Below are 25,952 nucleotides of genomic sequence, written 5' to 3' on the forward strand. Positions count from 1 at the left end.
TTTCTGTCCCCCATTTTTATTAAATCTCGAACTATAATCAATAAAAGCGAAGCCCAACCTACATGAAAATGTATCTCAAAATATCCGTCTTTTGCTTATAGGCTAAAAACCACTAATTCCACTTTCCATAGGCTTCTATGCTAATTTCACAATATTCAATGGCTTCTCTGGACTTTACCTTAACTTTAACCTGCAGAGGACTATATATCAGCACGATTCTACATATGTCAGCTCACAATCCTCAGAATGGCATGTGGGGTTAGCAGACTTGCAGTGCAGTACTGGTCACCGGAAGTGAAGGGTCTATAAATAGCATGGGAAATCCCAGTGTTTTCACAAGATAGGGGTATATTTAAAAATCATTATGGAGATTAGGCTTCACATCACAAGAAGCAAAATGCACCTATAAAATGTACAGAAATGTTTTTCCTTTCAGAAACTGTTTAAATTTTTTAAATAAGATGAGAACTTTTTTCACAGCACTATGAGGAACAGGGGTAATTTTTGCGTAGGACTATTTTTGCGTACGTTCCGAATGCTCATTGGTTGAATTGGTGGTCTATAACCTAAAGAGTCACTTTTTGTCTTAGAAAAAATAAATAACTATACAGGTATCTTCCTACACACATACTGAATGCATTTGCAAAGTTTCAGTGAAATGTGACAAGCACTTTTTTAAATATTTGATTTTTAAATATAGGGTAATCAAGTTGTGCGAGCAAAAAAGTGACAATATTCTACCATACTTAAATGCATTAAATATTTGCAAAGAACTTTTTCTGACTTTTCAAATAAAAAATATCAATCACAACTTGTTTTTTAACAATATTAATGAAGAAATAGTTTTAAAAGTAATCATTTTCTGAGAAATTGGTCTATTTTTAAAAAATGATTTCTGACATGCCTCCCCCTTTTTCTTGATCACATGTCAAAAATCCTAAATCTTTAAATTTTCACAAAAGGTGATATATTTGGCTTTAAATTTGTAAATACAGTGTTTTCACATTAAAACATGACCAGTAAAGGGCACCTAAAGCAAAAAAAGTACTCAATAATGGATTTTCCATGTTGCCATAGGGGAATGCTGATATGACCTTAACCGCAGTAATGAAAGTGAGTTTTTCCTCATTTCTAACCTAATTTTTGCTCAAATCTACACAAAACTTGATTTCAAGTGCTTATTACCACCATATTTAGGTAAATATAGCCCTCAAAGTTTAATATTTGATATTTTTACTAAATTTTCTACACTTTTTACAAGATAGGACATAAAAATCAGCCAAAAAGACCAATTTTCCATAATTTGGACCTATAACTTAAAAAAAATGCATATTTTGAAGGATTTTTGTAGTGTATTCCTCTCATGGCAAAGTTAACAAGATCTTCAAGTAGTTTAAAGCTATTTCAAGAAACTTTTCATTTTGCCATGGCTTCATCTTAAGGCTAAAAACCACTAATTCCACTTTCCATAGGCTTCTATGCTAATTTCACAATATTCAATGGCTTCTCTGGACTTTACCTTAACTTTAACCTGCAGAGGACTATATATCAGCACGATTCTACATATGTCAGCTCACAATCCTCAGAATGGCATGTGGGGTTAGCAGACTTGCAGTGCAGTACTGGTCACCGGAAGTGAAGGGTCTATAAATAGCATGGGAAATCCCAGTGTTTTCACAAGATAGGGGTATATTTAAAAATCATTATGGAGATTAGGCTTCACATCACAAGAAGCAAAATGCACCTATAAAATGTACAGAAATGTTTTTCCTTTCAGAAACTGTTTAAATTTTTTAAATAAGATGAGAACTTTTTTCACAGCACTATGAGGAACAGGGGTAATTTTTGCGTAGGACTATTTTTGCGTACGTTCCGAATGCTCATTGGTTGAATTGGTGGTCTATAACCTAAAAATTCCCTTAAACTTGTTAGATTCATAATATATATGGGCCGTTTTGAGAAAAAAAGCAACATAGATAACAGTGGACGACGGTGTACATGTACATGTACATGTACATGTGCTATTACATTCTTGAAAACTTCACCTGCAGCCTGCTTTTATCACGGTCGTGCTTACATATTGTTTTTGGTTGCCCGTCGGTCCTGATCGTCATAAAGTAAAGAAAGGAATTAGTTAGCACACGCGGATGTGTGCCCAAGGGAGTGAAGGAAGATTAAAGAAAGACAAAGCCAATACGCCCAATGAAGGTGGTGCGTGGTGATATCCATGGTGCATCCGGAGAATCTGTGGTGCGTGCAAACCAGTAGATTTCTGAACAGCATTTTTTTGTGACAGAACCATCGAAATTTTTGAAAAAGATTCTTATATGCATATTTAAAAAAAAAATAATAATAGAAAAAAAGATAAAAGGAACGCTTGAAGAAAGTAACCCAACTTCATACGAGTTTCTAGTTACATGTATGTGCAGTGGCACTGATAATTACAAAAGTCACCAGCTTAGTATCACTTTATATTTTTTAGGTTGCATAAGCATCTTAATGAACACAAGACAATTTAAATTTGCAAAACACTGAATTGCAAATCTTGCGCTGCTTTTTCTTCAACCTACCATGTCATGTGAGTAACCATTGGATGCAGATTCGCATGGGATTTAATGAAATGCATTTTATTTTACAATTTTTGATAAAATAAACTTATAATTTCAATTTAAAAATCATGGGATTTTTTTGTGTCCCATGGGATTATTTTTGTCCCATGGTTTTTTTTTTGTCCAATGGGATTATTTCTGTCCCATGGGATTTTTTGTTTGTAAATCAATACAGTTAGAAACATATAAAAATGGGTACATGTGTATGAAGAGGTAGTATGATAAGATACCAGAAAGTACAAATGTGTGTGTAGATTGAATGAAGCTATAGAATTTAAATAATTTTACATCTCTATTATTTATAAGCAAGTAATAATCAATGCATTCACTTTTAGTAAGTATATTTATTACTTTATTAAATTTTATAAGGAATATGCATGTTTTTATGTATTAAACTATTCAACTTAAAAAAGAATTGAAGCTAAATTATCTTGATAAGTGTTATTTCTTGAACATGCTTTATAACAAAATATAGTTCTTTTTTTTTTTTGCATTGCAAAAGTACTGATATTGTTGATAAACTACAAAAAGGTTAGTCTTTCATAACATTTCATAAACATATCCACATTCAACACAAAAGTATCTGTATTTTTTGGCATTTTATGTCCATTCTTAAACAAAACGTGTTAAAATGCAAAATCAACTTTATTTAATACACCCCCCCTTTTGTGTAAAAATTGGGTTGATTTTGTGCAAAATTTTGGCAAAAATGAGCAAATTAATGCCTAAACCTTCTTTCATAATTTCTAAGAATATGAAATAGATGCCCATGCAATTTGACAGGAATTAAATGTCTGAATCAAAGTCTAACTTATCATTTTGAACCTTATATCATGGGCAAGAACCACAGTTCATATAAACTATTCCAATCTGGCTAACATAGACATAATAAAAACACCTAATATTGTCATGAATGTAAACAGATATAAAATTACTTTAACAGAAAATGAATGCTTGATACACATTACAGCACATCAAATCATAGTAAGGTACAATAATGTATGTTCTAAGTTTTTCCTGAATCGGCAGACATTTATTAATGATTATTTAAAAAAATTAAAACCTTTTTTGCAATGGTGGGGTTTTGAATAAAATGAATTGATTTCTTTTGATGAATAAACGTATAACTGCATTCCTATTTCAAAATTTACATGTTTGTTGCTTATGTCTAAACCCCTACAGTTTCCTCCAATTTTACCCTTCTGTGAATGAGGCTGATACATCTAAACTATTTCTTGAATATCAACACTTTAGCTTCAGTGGGAATAATATTAGCAGTCACAAGTACATGTATGTACATATATCATATTTAGGTAGCAATGATGATTTCTTTACAACTGTACTCCAGTATCACCAAAAGAAGATTCTCAATTTCTCATTTGATGGTTATAATAGTAAAAGCTCATGTTATGTACTGCACACTATGTAGTGATGATCTGATGATGATAGTGTTGCTCTTAAATATAATGTGAAAATCCTCCTAAAATTTTGCAGGAATTTCTTGCTGTATACCAGTAGCTATTCTGACCATAGAATCCCAACCAATAATGATACCTAAAAAATAGTTAAGAACTAAAAATGTCATAGTATTGGGTAAAATTTTAATTAAAAAAAATGCAAACAAAGCACAAAAATGTGATGTCAAAGTCAATGGTAATTAACCCTAGAGCATGTAGAAGGCTATACATCTTAAAAATGCTTAACAACATGCCAATTATCAAAAACCTACCTTGAAAGATAATAAAGTAACAACCTAGTGTAAACATGATTTGTGTTACTGGCTGACTAATTACTGAGGGTGATTGGTCAATTTCAGCAGGCAACAACCACCCCCTCACTTTTCAAAGCCATGCAAAGCATAATCTGTAGGTCTTCAACTCTTAAAGGTTTCTTACAAATATTTATAACTTGTTAATGTATTCTGTTTATATGGAACTCATTCATGTATAAAGACAGAACTTAATGTGCTAAGTTGAAAAAATAACTACAAGTAATATGCTTCTTGTGCTCAATTAACTAACAGAGTGCACAACATTAATAACAATTTGAAGTAAACTGATTACCTAAAAAAGACATCAAAATCATGTACAAGAAATGCTTTACCATGCATATATAGGAATACCTGTAATTACAAGTTATCACATGTTGCTCTCACTACAGGATCCAAAACCCAATCCATCAGGTTGGTCGATAGTCATCTGGTATTATCAGGTTGTCCCTACAATATACAAAGCTAAAAGTACTGCATTGAATCTCTACTGATGCATTTCTTCACATAATTTTTTTTTTTAAAATACCTTGAGTGGTTTTGGAGGGGCTGTGATAACAAGGTTTTCACATTAAATACCAATCAGTTTAATTATCCTCCTTTATGGGCCTAGTGCATATATTATATCTTTACATAAAGCCTAACTTTCCAATTTTAATAATATAAAAAATTATATGACTTTTTAATCATTCAAACAGTATGCATGAAAGTTTCTGATAGTCTATGAAACGAAAAACAAAATCAAACACCTCCACTACTTTTTTGCGAGTTTAAGTGTGCTTTCTATTAAAATGTGCGTCATGAAAGCTTCATGTGTATTCAAAGCAAAACTGTTTCAGCCTATTGACAATGTCATCAAGATTATGTTAAAAAATGCATACCTGTGGATGAAAAAAAATTGTTTAATTATTTAATAATCACTGAGTATTGCATGTATAAGTACTTACTGATACAGTAATTGTGTCAAATGATAATCACACTTTTTAATTGGTCAATATTCTTCTCTAAGAAATGTGTAAGTGTCTCTCTTTTAAATACAAGTCTTCACTTAAAGTTCTGAAAAAATAAAAATACAGCTAGACAAATTTAGTTGCACAAGTATTAAAATGCCAGCCACATGTGTAAAGATTGAGTTAAATATGGTTCTGTTGAAAAATTTCTGTTGGTATTGAACCCTCCCCCCTCCAAAAAAAAACAAAAAACAAAACAAAAAACAAATGCCAATCAACATATTTCAATCTTTGCACACAGCATATCTTATTTTAAGTTCTATTTAAGAACTTTTAAGAACTAACATGTATTAGGAACACATACTAAGCAACAAATCCAGTTAAAACTTTTTGCAGGATTGTCAGGTACTGTTTTGTACTATAAATAAACAAATTGTAAGTCTATTCTACTGACTGAAAACTCGTGACTTGTTCTTGTAATTAATGTTCAAATGAGGTTGAATTGATTACAAATACTTTAATTCTTCTTAATATTTTGTCAAAAGATATGAACAATGACTTATAAAATAGAGCAAACATCACACTGTAAGATGAAGAACTTTTTTAAAAGAAAATCTAACATAATATCATAAAAATGTTCCACTGAAAAGGTTGGTTTGGTGAGTGCAAAACGAAAGTGAAAGTAGGGAAAATGGCTATTTATAGTTCGAGACTACTTTTCTGTCCAATCTTCGTGGACTCACCCTATTTTCTTTGCGGGAAATTATTTTTTCACATGTCCTTAGAAATGCTACATAAGTGAAAGTTTTATTGAATCAATTTACATATTTTTTAAAAAATCCTAAAAATATGCACTTCACTATAGAAGTCTATGGGAAAATTAATACGATGCAGAGACCTTATCTCGCTGCTGGGACGAGGTCATAGCGGGGAATGAACCGTATACAAAAGCGTCTGGTGTCATGCGTGATTTCGGCACCCGTTTCGCCACTGACTGACAATACATATCTGAGGTTTCATCTGTAATTATCCTTTCGTATAACACATGTTGTTTTATCGATGCAGGAACGCACAAGATGAGCATTCCAGTAACGTAGTAAATAGTTGTACAAAAAGTTATTTCATAGCTAGCGAAGGAGTTAAATTTAGGTAAATGCTATATATAATATAAATCCTTGGGCTAAAGAATGAAACTGCACTTTCTCGGGACTTCGTCTTGATTAAACATAGTACGTGTACATTTTAATACCCAGAATACTAAGAGGCTGGCATTTCCGTTCGTCCATAGGATGGTGCCATATCAGAAAATAACTTCCATGCATGCGAACCTCTTTCACGGGCTGCAGTAATTCGGTTTTGTAATTTAAATTAAAGCATGGGCTGTAAAATCATTGGTGACAGTTACACGCATAGACCTGTAATTAATTATAACTCCCTGTTACACGTACGGTTTTAATTCGCTAGTAAATTATAAAAACCTTATATAAATTAAAAGAAAAAAAAACTCATTCACTAGTCAGCAGATCCTTTCAGTAAATATAATTATATACAAGGACTTTTATAATAGCCTATCAAAATCCTTTGGTTGTTATATTCAAAAAAGAAGTATTAAAAATGATATAATTGGATTTATGTGGATAATTTAATGCAAAATTTTGGTGAAAATGAGGAAATGTTATACTATGACACGCCCCTTTTTTCTAGACCCCACCCCTTTTAGAACCCACTTTCAAAATCTCGGTTAAGTTTACGTACGACACTACACAGGCCAGGTGACGAATAGAATCGCCCTGAGGTAATTTAAAAAAAAATAATTGTTTTATGGCTCAGACAGATCAGTTGACTCAACGGGTGACAGGATTTACCTGTCCAATATTGCAGTAGAAGATGTTCGTTCCCTTACAGTTCTGATCATCCGTGTGTATATAGTGTACAAAAGTGCGTTCCTGTTATATACAAGAAGCTTTTACAGATGAGATGATGACAAAGGTATACTAGTATATTCCAACATTACAGTAAAAATCTTTAATTGTATAATTTCAAAATCGCCTACATACATGAAGGGAAACTGAAGCTCTAAAGTTTGTCATACCGCTGGTTATAGCTATAATTTATATGATATGCATTAAACTGTATTGTACATACATGTAATAAGATTCACCCATTCTACTTTTCGAAACATTATACGGTGGAATCTATATGTACAATCTATACCTGGTGTACACTGAACATACTATTTTGTACAGTTCATATTGGTTACCAAGTGTCTACACGTTGAAGTTCAATGAAAGTGTACATTGCGCGTTTTTCGATTCAACTTTTGCGCCAATTGGATAAAAAAAACTAGTTTAATTGTTCCAACATATTTCCCCGTGGTTGAATTGCGCTTAAAAAGACTGGCACTAATTGTGTCAGTCTACCTGCAAAAAGTAGTGATATCAAATATTTCATAAAAACATGAAAATAAAATAGTTAAGAATATATATATCCAAAAAATGCCCAAAAGATGTAATCTACACTTAAATAGATTTACCTTGTATTGGATCTAGTTTTGAAAAATTTTTTAAATGGACATTAACTCCGCCCGGATAACTTGCCGGTCCCTAGTCTGGATGTCCCCATCATATGTAAAATCAATTTCAATTCTTCCCATGCGCGGTTGAGCCACGGTGCTTCACACGTCATACAATAAGGACACAACCCATGTCATGCCAAAAACTGTTTTAAAATATAGGAGAGTTCTTCGTGATGTCATCACTTACCTGTGATTTGGATTTGGTTGGCAAAAATCCATGTGGCATGGGGCATCAACTTTATATCATCATAACGTTTTCGTTTTTTAAGATAATTGAAAAATTCTTTTTGTTCTCTACACTGCCAATAATACTCTTTTTATCCACTGAATTTTAAAATAAATATTCAGTAATTAGACTATGTGATCATAAAAATTTTAAAATAATTTTTAATGATAATAGAGGATTACATATAAATATCATTTCAAATTTATTTTTTAAGTAAAAGAGTAAAAAATTTACACACAAAATATGAATTATTTTATCTAAATGAAACATTTTACAGAAGTTATAAAGTTTTGAAAATTGGGATTCTAATCATGAATGTGCTAATTGTTTATTTCGTTGTTTATTTGCCAACCAATTTGACACTTAATGATATGAAAATTAGTGAATATGACATCACTAATGAGATTGGCGAACTCTCCTATAGTGGTCCAATTTCCATGACTCCATGAGCGAATCAATGAAATACCAAAAAAATGTCATCCTTAAAGATCTGACAAGAATATCAGAACATATCCCTTACGAATAAGCCTATTCAACAGTTCAGTTTACTATTGCGAGTGTCGAGCTTTCCGTGCTATGTGTAGAATATTACCGTAAAACAAAGGGTGAGAGACAAACATGAATATTTGTCCATAACAAATGAATGGTTATTAACAAAGTTATCGAAGTGATAAACTCTATATAAGAGTCAAAATGAAAAGTCTGCATAAAATTTAAACGGTATTATCAAAGTACAACCGGAAAGTTTGCAACCATTGCAATGGTCATCGTCACTCGGTACAGGCATTTCCTTTGGACATTGAGGATTAAACCAGGTTTTATGGCGGCTGTCCTTGGTCCCCTTATAAATTGATTTTTTAATGTGACATTTGTGCATAAGAAATAATCAAACAGATAGTTGCTTCACATATTTTCGATAAAAGTGAATAGAATGTATCATTTTCATAATTTTCTTGGGTAAATTTAGGGTCCTATGTCAGCTCCTATTTTGTAAATATCTTGATCTGCCACACGAAACACGTACGAAGCCATATTACGGGATGTATTTATTACCTAGATTATAAGTGCCCCCAGCTAAACCGACCACTTCCTGTATATTGTACTTAATTAACAGTAAAACGGAATATCGAGCTGTTAATACCTGTCGTCATTTTCTCGTAATAAACGAAAATTTAAGTTTTACGGCTACATTTTGACGGCAGATTTTGATTTTTTAAATTCATTGTAAAGATCAATTCAAATCAATATCTGTATAAGTTAAGTAAGGCAATCATGCTCACCAGTACAATGTTACAACAAACAACAGTACATATCCCAGTATTCTAACAACTGAACAGAAGATGATATACGTTACAAATGCAAATACACAATCATAATTAAAGTAATTAAGTTAAGACTGTAAATACATGGAAAAGGAACCTACATAAATTACGCATCCCCTTGAAATTTCCAGTGATTTTGAAATATATGCATGTACTATATTTTGAAAGAGGAGGGGCTTCTAAAATAATAAGGCTAGACATACTGGCGTCACAACTCGATACAAAATGAAATTCATCCTCGACACTTTTCATTGTGCACAAAGCACACTATCTATTTGACATCTCTATACCGTAGTAACCCCCAGTTTCAACAAACAAGGAAAGTGATGATTATCTTAGTTTACATCTAGTGAGACATTTTTTTTGTAATAAGTCCGTTTTGTTAAATATTTTTGCAGACTTGGTACAAATTCAACAACAAATTTGTACAAATAACACTTAAGAGAGTCCTGAAAGGTCCCGTTTAGTTCAAATGTTAAGTACCAGTGAACATAAAATTCAGACACTGCTAATGGAAAAGTGATTCATTTTGGATAAAAAGTAATTCACGGTGAAGAAAAACCTACCAAACAAACGATGCTTCTGTACAAATTCCATTTACAATCTACATTTATGTACAAACTTTTTCTCTATTTAGCGCAACAAACAAATAAAAAAACTAAGACTGGTTATGTGATCAGTAACTGTTTCTAAACAAGAAATAAAATTAAATTGGGTTGGTTTTTGACGTGCTGTCTGATTTTTAGAAAGCCTGATAAAAAAATGTACTTACGATTAAAATAATAGGAGTGTGAAATGTGGTGCACGATAGAACGTTTTCATGTGTTGTTACGTTTTGGTCCGTGGTGAAATCATAACTTGTCACTTTACACCATAATTCGTTTCTTTCCCCTGTATTTCCAAACTCATTGAGAAACTCTTCGCATGAGAATAAGCACGCGAGAATAAGAACTTTCACTGCTTTTAAAATTTTGGATGCAATTAATATTTTATACTCGTTCTTTCCAAAATAGAAACAGGTTAGTATCATTCATTCCCGAGTATTCGATATTGTCGTTTACTAAACGGAAATAAACGCGAGTTGAAGGATCAGTCAGTCATAACCAATTTACTGCTACAAGTGGGGCTGCATGTACTGGACAACAACAGCAGGTCTCACTTCCAGATAATGTTTACTAAAGCCATGTAAACATGATGGCTTTTCAAAGGGTATGGTCTGGATTACACACCCCCTTTTTTGTTGGATTTTTTTTTCAATATTTTGCCATTTTTTGGGCAAATGTGGCAGAGTCAAACTTTATAGTTTGCATATTTTAAGCAATGGTTTTTATTTATGTACTGCAATGGTAATTCTTCTACAAGTGATGGAATAAATATTGAGTGAAAAATGTGACTAAAACAGTATAAGCAATGACCATTTTTGAATGCTGGAATAATACATTTTGTATATGTTCCACAAGTTTATCTGTGCACACAGTAAGACAAACTAGATAGAGGTAGGTACTGTCTCACATAAGATACAGTCCAATTTTTTTTGGTTAAAATGTAGATATGGATAGTTATGGGTACAAATGTAACTTGTTTATGTTGTTAATCTTTTGTATTAACAATTCAGAAAGGCTTTAAATTTGAAATTAACAATATAGATATGATCATTTGAAACCATAATAGATTCAGTGCTTATAGACCCAAATGTAGTACAGAGTTTTGATTTTAGCATTTTAAATATAAAAATACTAGTTTAGTTTTTCAACCTGTCCATCACACACTGAAGATTGGATGCAAGTTTTCATTAGTGGAAATTGGGGTGTCAGATTTCTTGTGTTTGAAGAGAAATTGTGTTACAATTTGGAAATTGTATATATATGGCATATAAGTTGTACTGATTTCATTTTTTCTTCTCATGGACTTTCATCAGTGGACTTAGTACTGTCATATTTTAAAAAATTGGAATATTTTTTTTTTGGCACTACTTTTTGCTCTTATTTCTGAACATTGATTAAAAAAAATTGGAAGCCAGTGCAGCCCCTGTTTCAGTTACATGTTTATAACTCCATTTTACTGTCTATATACAGAATCTGAAAGTTATCTAATTTTGAAATAATGCATAATAAGTATAATTTTGTTTTGAAGGTGCTCTATGATGCTCAAGAGAGATTAGAGGATGCATGAACGGATTCTTAGTAATGACTCGTAAAAGGTGAGTGACATATAAAGAACTTGCAAAATTAAATATTAAACCAACTATGTCTGAGGAAAGATAAACAAGCTCTAGCTAGATGTTAAGTTCTGGTAAAAATCACTATTACTTGCTATCAGGAGATATCTCTTTTTATATACAGATGCTTTTGTTATATGATTAAGCCAAAAACAAATATCTTTATTGTGTGAATATTCAATTGCAAATAGAGTTTGTCAAGTCCTATTCTAAAATTATAGTTGAACTGGACCATTATTTTTTAAGCTCTTCTCTTTGCACCACTAACATACCTTGTGTTTCAAAGGTAATCAAGGGAACCAATGTAATAGCGACAATCAAAGGAATGTAATTCAGGGACAAAGACCAGACATGGAAAACAGACATACACAACAAAGAACATAAAGTAACTAAAATCATACACACAAAGTAACAAAAGCAAATGAGCAACTCAGACTACACTAAACTTGTTACATTTTTTGAAAGTTCAACGACAGCTTTCTCCACAATCTCTTAATTAATTTTGATTAAACTTACCCCCAGCATGTTGAATGTTACTTATGTGCATTACAAGATAACTGCTTTAAGGATGCTTGCAATGAAAATTAATTCAACTAAATTGAAAGGTACCATATGTTTTATCATGCAGAATTGTTTTTCACCATTTCAGGGACCAGCCACCTGCTTGCCTCTATGGTGATTGACTAATTCAGTATATGCAAACTTGATAGCTTATATCAGGTATACACTGTTTTTTGTACTCCTGCTTTTTGAGACGGGACATATTATGGCATACTGGTGTCCGTCCATCTGTTCTTCATACTTTGCACAATAAATCAAAAGTGCTGCCACGAACTTATATAGAAAGCACTTTATCTGTGTGTCTGTTTGTCTGTTCATGTTATCTTTAAGATGTCTGATTGCAAGCAATTTCAGCTGTTGATATTAGAAATGAACATATATCAAGTAAGAAAAAATAAGATCACTTTGATTACAAATAAAATGGTATTGTAAAATATTTTATATATTTTGTTTGCATAAAGATTTTTACTTGTTTTATTCTACAGAGAGGAGAAAGGAAGCATGTTTCATGGGTTGAAGCTGACCAAGAAGAAAAAGAAGTGCCAAAAAGCTGATTATGGACCTGAATTTAGACTTCCATTAGAATTTTTATAATTTATTTAAATACTAAGATAAAAGTACTGCTCATATAGCATTCTAAGTTTATATTCTTAAACAGCATATTTATAGTTAGAGTGTCTTTGAATATTTTTTTCTATTTCGTTGTTTTACATTTGTGGTTGATAAGTGAATTTTCAAAGTGATTTCATTTCAAAGCTATAAAAGATTAAAAACTTCAAAAACATCCCAAAACAATACAAAAAACCTCTCTCTTTTAGTCATTCAGGTTTTTTATTCATACTGCACAGAAGAAAAATACACTAAGTGAATATGTAAGGCATACACTCTCTATGACTATCATTGTATTTTAACACAAGATATCCCATGAGAGAACTAAAAATCCCATGGGACACAAAAAAATCCCATGGGACTTCATGAAATCCCATGGGATAAAAAAATCCCATGAATTTCTAATTGTAACTACAAATTTATTTTAGTAAATATTGTAAAACAAAATGCATTTTATTAAATCCCATGCAAATCTGCATCCAATGGTTACTCACATGCCATGGTAGGTTGAAGAAAAAGCGGCGCAAGATTTGCAATTCAGTGTTTTGCAAATTTAAATTGTCTTGTGTTCCCAATGTTGCACAGGATTTTATTTTAGTGAATACAGATAGCTGCTTTACGATGGTTTACTTAAAAAGGAAACAATCAAGCTCGTATCTTTTGTATTTACAAGCCTAGAGCAAGTTGGCGCCAAAATACCTTTAACTACATGATAGAACAGTAATGCTGATTGGTTAAAATTCCCAGTGTAATTTCAATCCGTGGTATAAAAGGAAAACTGTACCTAGACACTGTACAATGTCATACTAAGTATGAATTGATAAAGCAGTTCCCAGAGGTGAAAAGTGAGAGAAACCAACTTCTAGATGCTGGTACCTGAATACTTTTGAGGGAAGTGAACTAACTTGGACTTGTGCACTACCAGCTTTTGTGCCATACACTACAAGAAGAGATTTTTACTTAGATGCCAAAGAACATTTATCCAGTCAGAGGGTCGCAAACTCCAAGGAGAAGATGCCAGATTTTCATACATAAAACGGCCCTTTTAAGGGCTACCTAATATATTTCAAAAAGATTCTTAAATTGAAAACCAAAGAAAGAAAATGGCATTAAAATGGGCCCCTACTGTAGTTTTCTCCTGTTAAATCTATAAGCTATCATACAGTCATGTTATCATCCCCGAATTTCTGAGAAAAAAATCTAAAGGCCCTTTTATCAGTCAATAGAAGTATTTAAATCCGAACTAAATATACTTGTAATTTTTCTTGTATAAACTACGTATACATGTACAAGGTAGAAATTTGAGCCTGATGCATTCATTTTTATGTGTCAATATGCCCGGGCACATAATGTAATATAGACCAGATTGTGCGTGGCTATGCCTTTACTGTACACGATTCATTTCCAAAGCACAAGTTTGGTACATGTACTTCTTACATATGTACATGTACATGTAGGAGGAGTAGGGCATATGATGTGTAGAGCCTTAATATATCATTTGTTTACATCTTGTTTGGCTTTCATATTATCCAACAATACCGTTAAACAACACATATACATGTAATCAATGTGTATAGATCTTTTAGAGTTGTGAACACGGCTCACTTTCTGTCCCCCATTTTTATTCAATCTCGAACTATAATCAATAAAAGCTAAGCCCGGTCTAACTGATAATGTATCTCAAAATATCCGTCTTTTGCTGATAAATTCCCTTAAACTTGTTAGATTCATAATATATATGGGCCGTTTTGAGGAAAAAAAAGCAACATAGATAACAGTGGACGACGGTGTATATGTACATGTGCTATTACATTCTTGAAAACTTCGCATTCAGCCTGCTTTTATCACGGTCGTGCTTACATATTGTTTTTGGTTGCCCCTCGGTCCTGATCGTCATAAAGTAAAGAAAGGAATTAGTTAGTACACGCGGATGTGTGTCCAAGGGAGTGAAGGAAGGTTAAAGAAAGACAAAGCCAATACGCCTAAGGAAGGTGGTGCGTGGTGATATCCATGGTGCATCCGGAGAATCTGTGGTGCGTGCAAACCAGTAGATTTCTGAACAGCATCATTTTGTGACAGAACCATCGAAATCTTTGAAAAAGATTCTTATATGCATATTTCTGAAGAAAAAAATAATAGAAAAAAAAGATAAAAAGAACGCTTGAAGAAAGTAGCCCAACTTCATATGAGTTTCTAGTTACATGTATGTGCAGTGGCACTGATAATTACAAAAGTCACCACCTTAGTATCACTATATTTTTTTATGTTGCATAAGCATCTGAATGAAAAATCTATATTATCATTTTTCATCTCCTTTAGAAATTTGAGTTATAGGTTCCTGCACGTAGGCAAACCGGCACACTTTCTGTCCAAATGTTGCACGGGATTTTGTTTTAGTGAATACAGATAGCCACTTTACGATGGTCTTCTTATAAAGGAAACAATCAAGCTCGTATCTTTTGTATTTACAAGCCTAGAGCAAGTTGGCGCCAAAATACCTTTAACTACATGATAGAACAGTAATGCTGATTGGTTAAAATTCCCAGTGTAATTTCAAGCCGTGGTATAAAAGGAAAACTGTACCTAGACACTGTACAATGTCATACTAAGTATGAATTGATAAAGCAGTTCCCAGAGGTGAAAAATGAGAGAAACCAACTTCTAGATGCTGGTACCTGAATACTTTTGAGGGAAGTGAACTAACTTGGACTTGTGCACTACCAGCTTTTGTGCCATACACTACAAGAAGAGATTTTTACTTAGATGCCAAAGAACATTTATCCAGTCAGAGGGTCGCAGACTCCAAGGAGAAGATGCCAGATTTTCATACATAAAACGGCCCTTTTAAGGGCTACCTAATATATTTCAAAAAGATTCTTAAATTGAAAACCAAAGAAAGAAAATGGCATTAAAATGGGCCCCTACTGTAGTTTTCTCCTGTTAAATCTATAAGCTATCATACAGTCATGTTATCATCCCCGAATTTCTGAGAAAAAAATCTAAAGGCCCTTTTATCAGTCAATAGAAGTATTTAAATCCGAACTAAATATACTTGTAATTTTTCTTGTATAAACTACGTATACATGTACAAGGTAGAAATTTGAGCCCGATGCATTCATTTTTATGTGTCAATATGCCCGGGCACATAATGTAATATAGACCAGATTGTGCGTGGCTATGCCTTTACTGTACACGATTCATTTCCAAAGCACAAGTTTGGTACATGTACTTCTTACATACGTACATGTACATGTAGGAGGAGTAGGGCATATGATGTGTAGAGCCTTAATATATCATTTGTTTACATGTAATCAATGTGTATAGATCTTTTAGAGTTGTGAACACGGCTCACTTTCTGTCCCCCATTTTTATTCAATCTCGAACTATAATCAATAAAAGCTAAGCCCGGTCTAACTGATAATGTATCTCAAAATATCCGTCTTTTGCTGATAAATTCCCTTAAACTTGTTAGATTCATAATATATATGGGCCGTTTTGAGGAAAAAAAAGCAACATAGATAACAGTGGACGACGGTGTATATGTACATGTGCTATTACATTCTTGAAAACTTCGCGTTCAGCCTGCTTTTATCACGGTCGTGCTTACATATTGTTTTTGGTTGCCCGTCGGTCCTGATCGTCATAAAGTAAAGAAAGGAATTAGTTAGTACACGCGGATGTGTGTCCAAGGGAGTGAAGGAAGGTTAAAGAAAGACAAACCAATACGCCTAAGGAAGGTGGTGCGTGGTGATATCCATGGTGCATCCGGAGAATCTGTGGTGCGTGCAAACCAGTAGATTTCTGAACAGCATCATTTTGTGACAGAACCATCGAAATCTTTGAAAAAGATTCTTATATGCATATTTCTGAAGAAAAAATAATAGACAAAAAAGATAAAAAGAACGCTTGAAGAAAGTAGCCCAACTTCATACGAGTTTCTAGTTACATGTATGTGCAGTGGCACTGATAATTACAAAAGTCACCACCTTAGTATCACTATATTTTTTTATGTTGCATAAGCATCTGAATGAAAAATCTATATTATCATTTTTCATCTCCTTTAGAAATTTGAGTTATAGGTTCCTGCACGTAGGCAAACCGGCACACTTTCTGTCCAAATGTTGCACGGGATTTTGTTTTAGTGAATACAGATAGCCACTTTACGATGGTCTTCTTATAAAGGAAACAATCAAGCTCGTATCTTTTGTATTTACAAGCCTAGAGCAAGTTGGCGCCAAAATACCTTTAACTACATGATAGAACAGTAATGCTGATTGGTTAAAATTCCCAGTGTAATTTCAAGCCGTGGTATAAAAGGAAAACTGTACCTAGACACTGTACAATGTCATACTAAGTATGAATTGATAAAGCAGTTCCCAGAGGTGAAAAATGAGAGAAACCAACTTCTAGATGCTGGTACCTGAATACTTTTGAGGGAAGTGAACTAACTTGGACTTGTGCACTACCAGCTTTTGTGCCATACACTACAAGAAGAGATTTTTACTTAGATGCCAAAGAACATTTATCCAGTCAGAGGGTCGCAGACTCCAAGGAGAAGATGCCAGATTTTCATACATAAAACGGCCCTTTTAAGGGCTACCTAATATATTTCAAAAAGATTCTTAAATTGAAAACCAAAGAAAGAAAATGGCATTAAAATGGGCCCCTACTGTAGTTTTCTCCTGTTAAATCTATAAGCTATCATACAGTCATGTTATCATCCCCGAATTTCTGAGAAAAAAATCTAAAGGCCCTTTTATCAGTCAATAGAAGTATTTAAATCCGAACTAAATATACTTGTAATTTTTCTTGTATAAACTACGTATACATGTACAAGGTAGAAATTTGAGCCCGATGCATTCATTTTTATGTGTCAATATGCCCGGGCACATAATGTAATATAGACCAGATTGTGCGTGGCTATGCCTTTACTGTACACGATTCATTTCCAAAGCACAAGTTTGGTACATGTACTTCTTACATACGTACATGTACATGTAGGAGGAGTAGGGCATATGATGTGTAGAGCCTTAATATATCATTTGTTTACATGTAATCAATGTGTATAGATCTTTTAGAGTTGTGAACACGGCTCACTTTCTGTCCCCCATTTTTATTCAATCTCGAACTATAATCAATAAAAGCTAAGCCCGGTCTAACTGATAATGTATCTCAAAATATCCGTCTTTTGCTGATAAATTCCCTTAAACTTGTTAGATTCATAATATATATGGGCCGTTTTGAGGAAAAAAAAGCAACATAGATAACAGTGGACGACGGTGTATATGTACATGTGCTATTACATTCTTGAAAACTTCGCGTTCAGCCTGCTTTTATCACGGTCGTGCTTACATATTGTTTTTGGTTGCCCGTCGGTCCTGATCGTCATAAAGTAAAGAAAGGAATTAGTTAGTACACGCGGATGTGTGTCCAAGGGAGTGAAGGAAGGTTAAAGAAAGACAAAGCCAATACGCCTAAGGAAGGTGGTGCGTGGTGATATCCATGGTGCATCCGGAGAATCTGTGGTGCGTGCAAACCAGTAGATTTCTGAACAGCATCATTTTGTGACAGAACCATCGAAATCTTTGAAAAAGATTCTTATATGCATATTTCTGAAGAAAAAATAATAGACAAAAAAGATAAAAAGAACGCTTGAAGAAAGTAGCCCAACTTCATACGAGTTTCTAGTTACATGTATGTGCAGTGGCACTGATAATTACAAAAGTCACCACCTTAGTATCACTATATTTTTTTATGTTGCATAAGCATCTGAATGAAAAATCTATATTATCATTTTTCATCTCCTTTAGAAATTTGAGTTATAGGTTCCTGCACGTAGGCAAACCGGCACACTTTCTGTCCAAATGTTGCACGGGATTTTGTTTTAGTGAATACAGATAGCCACTTTACGATGGTCTTCTTATAAAGGAAACAATCAAGCTCGTATCTTTTGTATTTACAAGCCTAGAGCAAGTTGGCGCCAAAATACCTTTAACTACATGATAGAACAGTAATGCTGATTGGTTAAAATTCCCAGTGTAATTTCAAGCCGTGGTATAAAAGGAAAACTGTACCTAGACACTGTACAATGTCATATTAAGTATGAATTGATAAAGCAGTTCCCAGAGGTGAAAAATGAGAGAAACCAACTTCTAGATGCTGGTACCTGAATACTTTTGAGGGAAGTGAACTAACTTGGACTTGTGCACTACCAGCTTTTGTGCCATACACTACAAGAAGAGATTTTTACTTAGATGCCAAAGAACATTTATCCAGTCAGAGGGTCGCAGACTCCAAGGAGAAGATGCCAGATTTTCATACATAAAACGGCCCTTTTAAGGGCTACCTAATATATTTCAAAAAGATTCTTAAATTGAAAACCAAAGAAAGAAAATGGCATTAAAATGGGCCCCTACTGTAGTTTTCTCCTGTTAAATCTATAAGCTATCATACAGTCATGTTATCATCCCCGAATTTCTGAGAAAAAAATCTAAAGGCCCTTTTATCAGTCAATAGAAGTATTTAAATCCGAACTAAATATACTTTTAATTTTTCTTGTATAAACTACGTAAACATGTACAAGGTAGAAATTTGAGCCCGATGCATTCATTTTTATGTGTCAATATGCACGGGCACATAATGTAACATTGACCAGATTGTGCGTTGCTATGCCTTTACTGTACACGATTCATTTCCAAAGCACGATTTTGATACATGTACTTCTTACATACGTATATGTACATGTAGGAGGAGTAGGGCATATGATGTGTAGAGCCTTAATATATCATTTGTTTACATCTTGTTTGGCTTTCATATTATCCAACAATACCGTTAAACAACACATGTACATGTAATCAATGTGTATAGATCTTTTAGAGTTGTGAACACGGCTCACTTTCTGTCCCCCATTTTTATTCAATCTCGAACTATAATCAATAAAAGCTAAGCCCGGTCTAACTGATAATGTATCTCAAAATATCCGTCTTTTGCTAAAAAATTCCCTTAAACTTGTTAGATTCATAATATATATGGGCCGTTTTGAGGGAAAAAAAGCAACATAGATAACAGTGGACGACGGTGTATATGTACATGTGCTATTACATTCTTGAAAACTTCGCATTCAGCCTGCTTTTATCACGGTCGTGCTTACATATTGTTTTTGGTTGCCCGTCGGTCCTGATCGTCATAATGTAAAGAAAGGAATTAGTTAGTACACGCGGATGTGTGTCCAAGGGAGTGAAGGAAGGTTAAAGAAAGACAAAGCCAATACGCCTAAGGAAGGTGGTGCGTGGTGATATCCATGGTGCATCCGGAGAATCTGTGGTGCGTGCAAACCAGTAGATTTCTGAACAGCATCATTTTGTGACAGAACCATCGAAAACTTTGAAAAAGATTCTTATATGCATATTTCTGAAGAAAAAAAAAGAATAGAAAAAAAAAAGATAAAAAGAACGCTTGAAGAAAGTAGCCCAACTTCATACGAGTTTCTAGTTACATGTATGTGCAGTGGCACTGATAATTACAAAAGTCACCACCTTAGTATCACTTTATATTTTTTTATGTTGCATAAGCATCTGAATGAAAAATCTATATTATCATTTTTCATCTCCTTTAGAAATTTGAGTTATAGGTTTCTGCACGTAGGCAAACCGGCACACTTTCTGTCCAAATGTTGCACGGGATTTTGTTTTAGTGAATACAGATAGCCACTTTACGATGGTCTACTTACAAAGGAAACAATCAAGCTCGTATCTTTTGTATTTACAAGCCTAGAGCAAGTTGGCGCCAAAATACCTTTAACTACATGATAGAACAGTAATGCTGATTGGTTAAAATTCCCAGTGTAATTTCAATCCGTGGTATAAAAGGAAAACTGTACCTAGACACTGTACAATGTCATACTAAGTATGAATTGATAAAGCAGTCCTCAGAGGTGAAAAATGAGAGAAACTAACTCCTAGATGCTGGTACCTGAATACCTTTGAGGGAAGTCAACTAGCTTGGACTTGTGCACTACCAGCTTTTGTGCCATACACTACAAGAAGAGATTTTTACTTAGATACCAAAGAACATTTACCTAGTCAGGAGGTCGATAAATTGAATTTTGACTTGAAAATGTAGAAACTGGGAAAAGCCAATTAATAGTTTTTAGTTCAGTTATATATAAATGCAGTTTATTGTAGAGTCACATTCATCTAAGTGTTCCATGTAAACTGACATCGAACCTGAATATTAGGGAAACTGTCGCACTGCTACGATGCATCATGAGTTTGTGTGTTTTTTTTAATGTCTGGTAAATTAAAAATAAATCATAGTGTTTAATATTAACTATTTACAACAATAAGCTTGTGTTTATAAACGTTTGAATTCGAGCCCCGTTTTTTTCCTCATATTTTTGCAATTTGACGATCATATGAGGCGTAAATATTCAAACGGTCGATATAAATTGATTCAGTACACGAGTACTTTTATTTTACTTGCAACTGATTTCTTTTTTTTCTGTTGCTGCGGATTAAAAGATGGTTCTCCTTATATGTGTCGATCCATGTTTTTCGTAAGGAAACTCCAAAAGACATCCACATGAAAAAAAAAAAATAAATTCAGCGGTTTTAGAGGAGTTACTGGTTAGAAGTTGACTCCATTAGGCCGACCAATGACACTTACATACAAGTCCATTGGTTGCATTCAGAAACCTTAAGTCTTTCAGAAAATGGCATAATGATCAAACGCTCATTGACAGGTCAGGTGACGTCTGTCACGTTGAACAACAAATCCTGCACTACAGAAAAAAAGAAAAAGTGATAACGGTGACCAAGCCATGTAATTGCACCTTTTGTTGCCTGCATTTTGTTGCTCAACTGTACTTACAGACTGATTTTTATAACTCTGAGTTGTCCTACGATGTTTTTGTACATATTTAGGTATATATCATTTTTTCATAATTATGTAAGAATAATCAAGGGAACCAAGGTTATAGCAGTAATCAAACGAATGTAATAATGTAATCCAGGGACAAAGACCAGACATGGAAAACAGACATACACAACAAAGAACATAAAGTAACTAAAATCATAAATCTGTGTGGAACAAAACGGTGAGAACAGTCATCAACGCTATACAACACAATGATTGGACTACAGGTGTGACCATAGACTCCGAATTCTCTAGATTCTATAAACTTCATGACTCGATATCTGCATGTAGCAAACATTTGGAAATATCCAAAAAGTGCAACCGAACTTCGTAGAGCTTTTTTATAGCCAAATTATGGACTTCGATTCTAGAAACCGAAATGAAGTTATGTGCTATATGCGATAAAACTTTCGTAGACATTATGATTCATGTAACATGTGACTGTTTAATTACAAAACATCTGATTGATACATTATTTGATTTAATCATCGAAAATTTTGTTCCGATTCTCTATGTAGAACTATCTCATTACGATAGCAAAATACTTTTTTGCATTTATCTTGGAAGACTACCATCTACTTACCTATGTGACACTGATTTAAAGTTTTCGTTCATTGTGCTATTTACACATTGCAAAATCAGCTGCCGAATATAATCGTTCTCTAGCCTCTATACAGAGACCTATTGAGATTTTATCTTGAAGGCGGGCAATGTCATCTGTAATACATCGGTTGTACGGAGATTTTGTGTGGTTGTAGTTACTTTGCATAATTTTGTTTTCAAAAACACTTGTATATAAATATATATTACTTGTCCTATATATAATTATGATGATATAGTTTGCTAATTTTTTTTCTATTATGTAAACTCTGTATAATTTGTATCATGATATCTCTTTTATAGAGGAAATAAAGACATGATTGATTGATTGATCGATTGATTGACTAAAAACTGGGAGCATGGACCAGGTGCACCCGTAGGGTAAGCGTCCTCTACATTTTTACAAAGACCCGCCTAATTGATCATAAAAAAGTCAAGTCCGTGGTAGACGAAGGGGAAAGGTAAATCAAATGGTTTTTTTTCAGGTGACGTTCCATATTCGGAAATAAGATTAGACTAAAGGAGAGTTCTTCGTGATGTCATCACTTATTTGGTTAATTGGTAAAAATCCAATTGGAGTGGCATTGGGAATCAACTTTAAATCATCATAACTTATCAATTTTTTGTTCAGATAAATAAAAAAAATATGTTGGTCCTCAAAATTATATCAGCAAATAAAACTCTTTTCATCCATGTAATTTCTAAATAAATATTCAGTGAGCAAGAAATATTAATATGAAAATAAAATCATTACAAATCTATTTTTCAAGTAAAAGGTCATAACTTAAATTCACATACAAAATATGAATTATTTTATCCAAGGATGTTTGTAGTTTTATCTTAATGAAACATTTTACAGAACCAAAATTTTGTGTGAAATAAGAAAGTTATAAAGTTTTGAAAATGTTTATTTAGTTAAGTTATAATTAGTGCATGCAAATTAGTTAGTCACGAACTTAAAGGGACTTTTAATTACCGACAGGAAGGTCTCCTCATCTCGGATCAACAAAAAGAGAAAAAAAAACTATGTATCCCCATCCAGCCGTTCTGAAAAATGACAACCTTTATTTCATTATTCTTTACACGAAATATACTTTTCATATCAAAGTTGAAGACTATCGATCATTCCCACTCACTTAGTAACTTAGCTATCTCTCAGCCACATCAGTATAAAAGTAGAGATTATAAATATACTACAATAATATTACAGAATCCACGTTTCCCTGTAGTGAAAATAACTCAGCAGGGAAATTGATTGGTTGGATTATTTTTGCTTTAGCGCAAACTTTGGGTCTAGAGGTTAATTATAGCTCTTTGTAAGCTTCTGGGAACCCCCTGCATAAATTCCTGCATCCACCCTTGTTTGTGTGTTTTCTTTTTTGCAATGTTAACGTCATTCGAGTTTGCTTTCTTCAGAGAGAAAAAGACATTCTCAAACAATTAATAGGCCGAGTAGTTCCGAAATGGAACATGTCAGGAGGTGTACAGAACAGCCAGTTAAGATGGCGGCCATGTGCAGCTATTAACCGGTGAAATCGTAGTGCCGGGCAACTTTTTATTAGTTGTTCATACTGTTCCAGTACATAATTAGCACATTCTTAAATGTTAAGATCGTAATATAGCAATGAAAAGGTATGACATGACTTGTTTTCAGACACCCTGACCAGCATGTGTGAGTGTGTCGCTCTATTATTATAGGTTATCAATTAAAATTCGAATAAACATAAAAATTTAAATTACAGTCGGTTTTACAATTTAAATTACGAAACTGAGCACAAAAAGCAACATACAAGATAAAGAATATTATAAGCATACAAAGCAGTAGACAAAACAAGGCTAAGCACACGGTCATGGTAAAGTGAGTAGATACACATAAATTTAATAATGCATACTCAAGAAAATAAGCAAGCACCATAATGTGCATTTAAAGCGACATTATTTTAAAGAAAGGAATACATCTAGCATGCTTTGCATGCATAAACATGTACACGGATATAATTTTACATTCTGTCATTTCATCAGAAAAATAACAATTTTAATATGGAGCAACCATTTGATCTCTATAGAGGGCTAAATGTAGGTCCCTAGGATCAAATTTTGAGACCAGGATTTTTTTCAGTTTTATTTCTGACCTGACTTTTTATTTTTTACTTTAGTCTGTACTTGAATTTTTTTCAAACCAGATCATATTTTTTTCCCTAACACTTGCATCTTGCCTTTTTATTTTACCCAATAATTCATTCTTGATTTTTTTTATCATTCATTAGGGTCCTGCCTTTTTAATTCAAGGTCGATCCTTATCCCCCCCCCCCACCCCCAAATAAAAATCAAATAGTCGCTCCCTTTTATAGATGAAACAAAAAATAATGTACACATAAACTTTTCTTACTGTTTTAATTATGTCTGACTTAATTTAAGTAGATAAGTTGTGTTTTGTTGTTATTGCAGTTATACAAGCAGTGACTTTTGGAATCAGGGTTGTTTTTCTATGAAATATGTTCACCTACTTAGTTGTTTTACCTACATTCCTTCTTTGCCTATATTTCAGTCTATAATATTACTTATTTTCATTGTCGCAATTTACGATTTTTTCTTCGAACTGGTGACAAAAATAACCAGTTGGCTATTTCTTGGGGTCTAGGTTTAGTATATAAGATTCGACAGAAAGATTTTCAGATACAGTTGTTATCTCAAATTCAACAATTGTGCTGACACCTTGTCAGAGTTTACGACTGAGGCCAATCAAACTAATTAGACCAGATGACTGTAACTCACAATATCCTCATCATGGGAGGTGTCCATCAGATGTAAATATATTATTAGGTCAATTAAAACTCTCATCATGTGGTCAAAGGTACACACAGTCATGGCCATGTGCATGTAGCTATATACAGGCTTCACAGCCCAGTTAAACCATATATATGAAACATTCAGAGACAGATACTTTATAAGAGAATAAATTAAAATTCATTTAACAATGATTTTCCCTAAGGAAGTGTCCAAAACACTTCAAAAATCAAGAATTGATAAACAGTCTTCATGGTTAACTTTTTCAGACAGAAGCCATTCAGACTTCCAAAGTTACAATTATTGGAAGTCCAGATGATTTTTCAGTTGCCCCAGAAAAATTAAAAATTATTTGAAAACATTTTTCCTAAATCATCTGAATCTATGTCTAGTTAGGTAAGAATATCCTTTTATAATGAAGTTACATAACAACAAACACTCATTCAGTTCAGACTATTTAGATATGTCTAAGAACTCCAAAATAAACAGAACACTGCAACATCCTAAAATTTTTGGAACTCTGTTTGGCTTCCTAAGAACATAGTTTTAGGGGCCTGGGCCATTGCCCCCGTGGCTAAATTCGAAGACTGGATAAAAGAAAATGGATGACATTTGTTTACACTTTTGTCATGTGCCTTTTTTTTGGTGGGGAAGTTGGTAAGCAAATAAAATGGGGATTCCCAGAATCTAATTAAGGAAATAATGAAGGCGTTAAGTCATAATATTCAGATGTCAAGCAGGAGTATAAGAGAACAGGAGATAATTAAAAAGGGACACAATTAATGGTCCATGGGTATTTGCTAGAAATCACTTG

The 25,952-nt window shown here is 33.4% G+C and overlaps 1 protein-coding gene and 2 long non-coding RNA genes across 9 annotated transcripts in view; 2 read left to right on the forward strand and 1 right to left on the reverse strand.

Moving 5' to 3' along the window:
* Positions 1–2,933: 2,933 nt before the first annotated feature.
* LOC148626285 (uncharacterized) lies at positions 2,934–22,475 on the reverse strand. Of its 7 annotated transcripts, none has more exons than XR_015920023.1 (4): positions 22,335–22,475; positions 5,325–5,433; positions 4,732–4,827; positions 2,934–4,163 (listed from the first exon to the last, which is right to left on the reverse strand). It is a non-coding gene; the product is annotated as an uncharacterized LOC148626285 (long non-coding RNA). The 7 variants fall into 7 exon arrangements; XR_015920021.1 differs by lacking the exon at positions 22,335–22,475 and adding an exon at positions 10,223–10,339; XR_015920020.1 differs by lacking the exon at positions 22,335–22,475 and adding an exon at positions 6,226–6,364.
* LOC148626286 (uncharacterized) lies at positions 10,330–12,860 on the forward strand. The gene is made up of 4 exons (XR_015920018.1): positions 10,330–10,469; positions 11,584–11,650; positions 12,318–12,388; positions 12,715–12,860. It is a non-coding gene; the product is annotated as an uncharacterized LOC148626286 (long non-coding RNA).
* A 1,333-nt stretch (positions 22,476–23,808) lies between the features above and the next one.
* Positions 23,809–25,952, forward strand: part of LOC148626287 (poly [ADP-ribose] polymerase tankyrase-like) — a 172,023-nt gene continuing 169,879 nt past the window's right edge. The window contains exon 1 of the mRNA XM_088570167.1: positions 23,809–23,983. Within this exon, the coding sequence (XP_088426293.1) occupies positions 23,976–23,983 (8 nt within the window). The 5' untranslated portion in view covers positions 23,809–23,975. The remainder of the gene's footprint in view (positions 23,984–25,952) is intronic.

Source organism: Perna viridis, chromosome 2 (genome assembly GCF_037379345.1).
Source record: "Perna viridis isolate PV_CMFRI_1.1 ecotype Kerala chromosome 2, ASM3737934v1, whole genome shotgun sequence".
In the NCBI taxonomy this organism is placed as follows: Eukaryota; Metazoa; Mollusca; class Bivalvia; order Mytilida; family Mytilidae; genus Perna; species Perna viridis.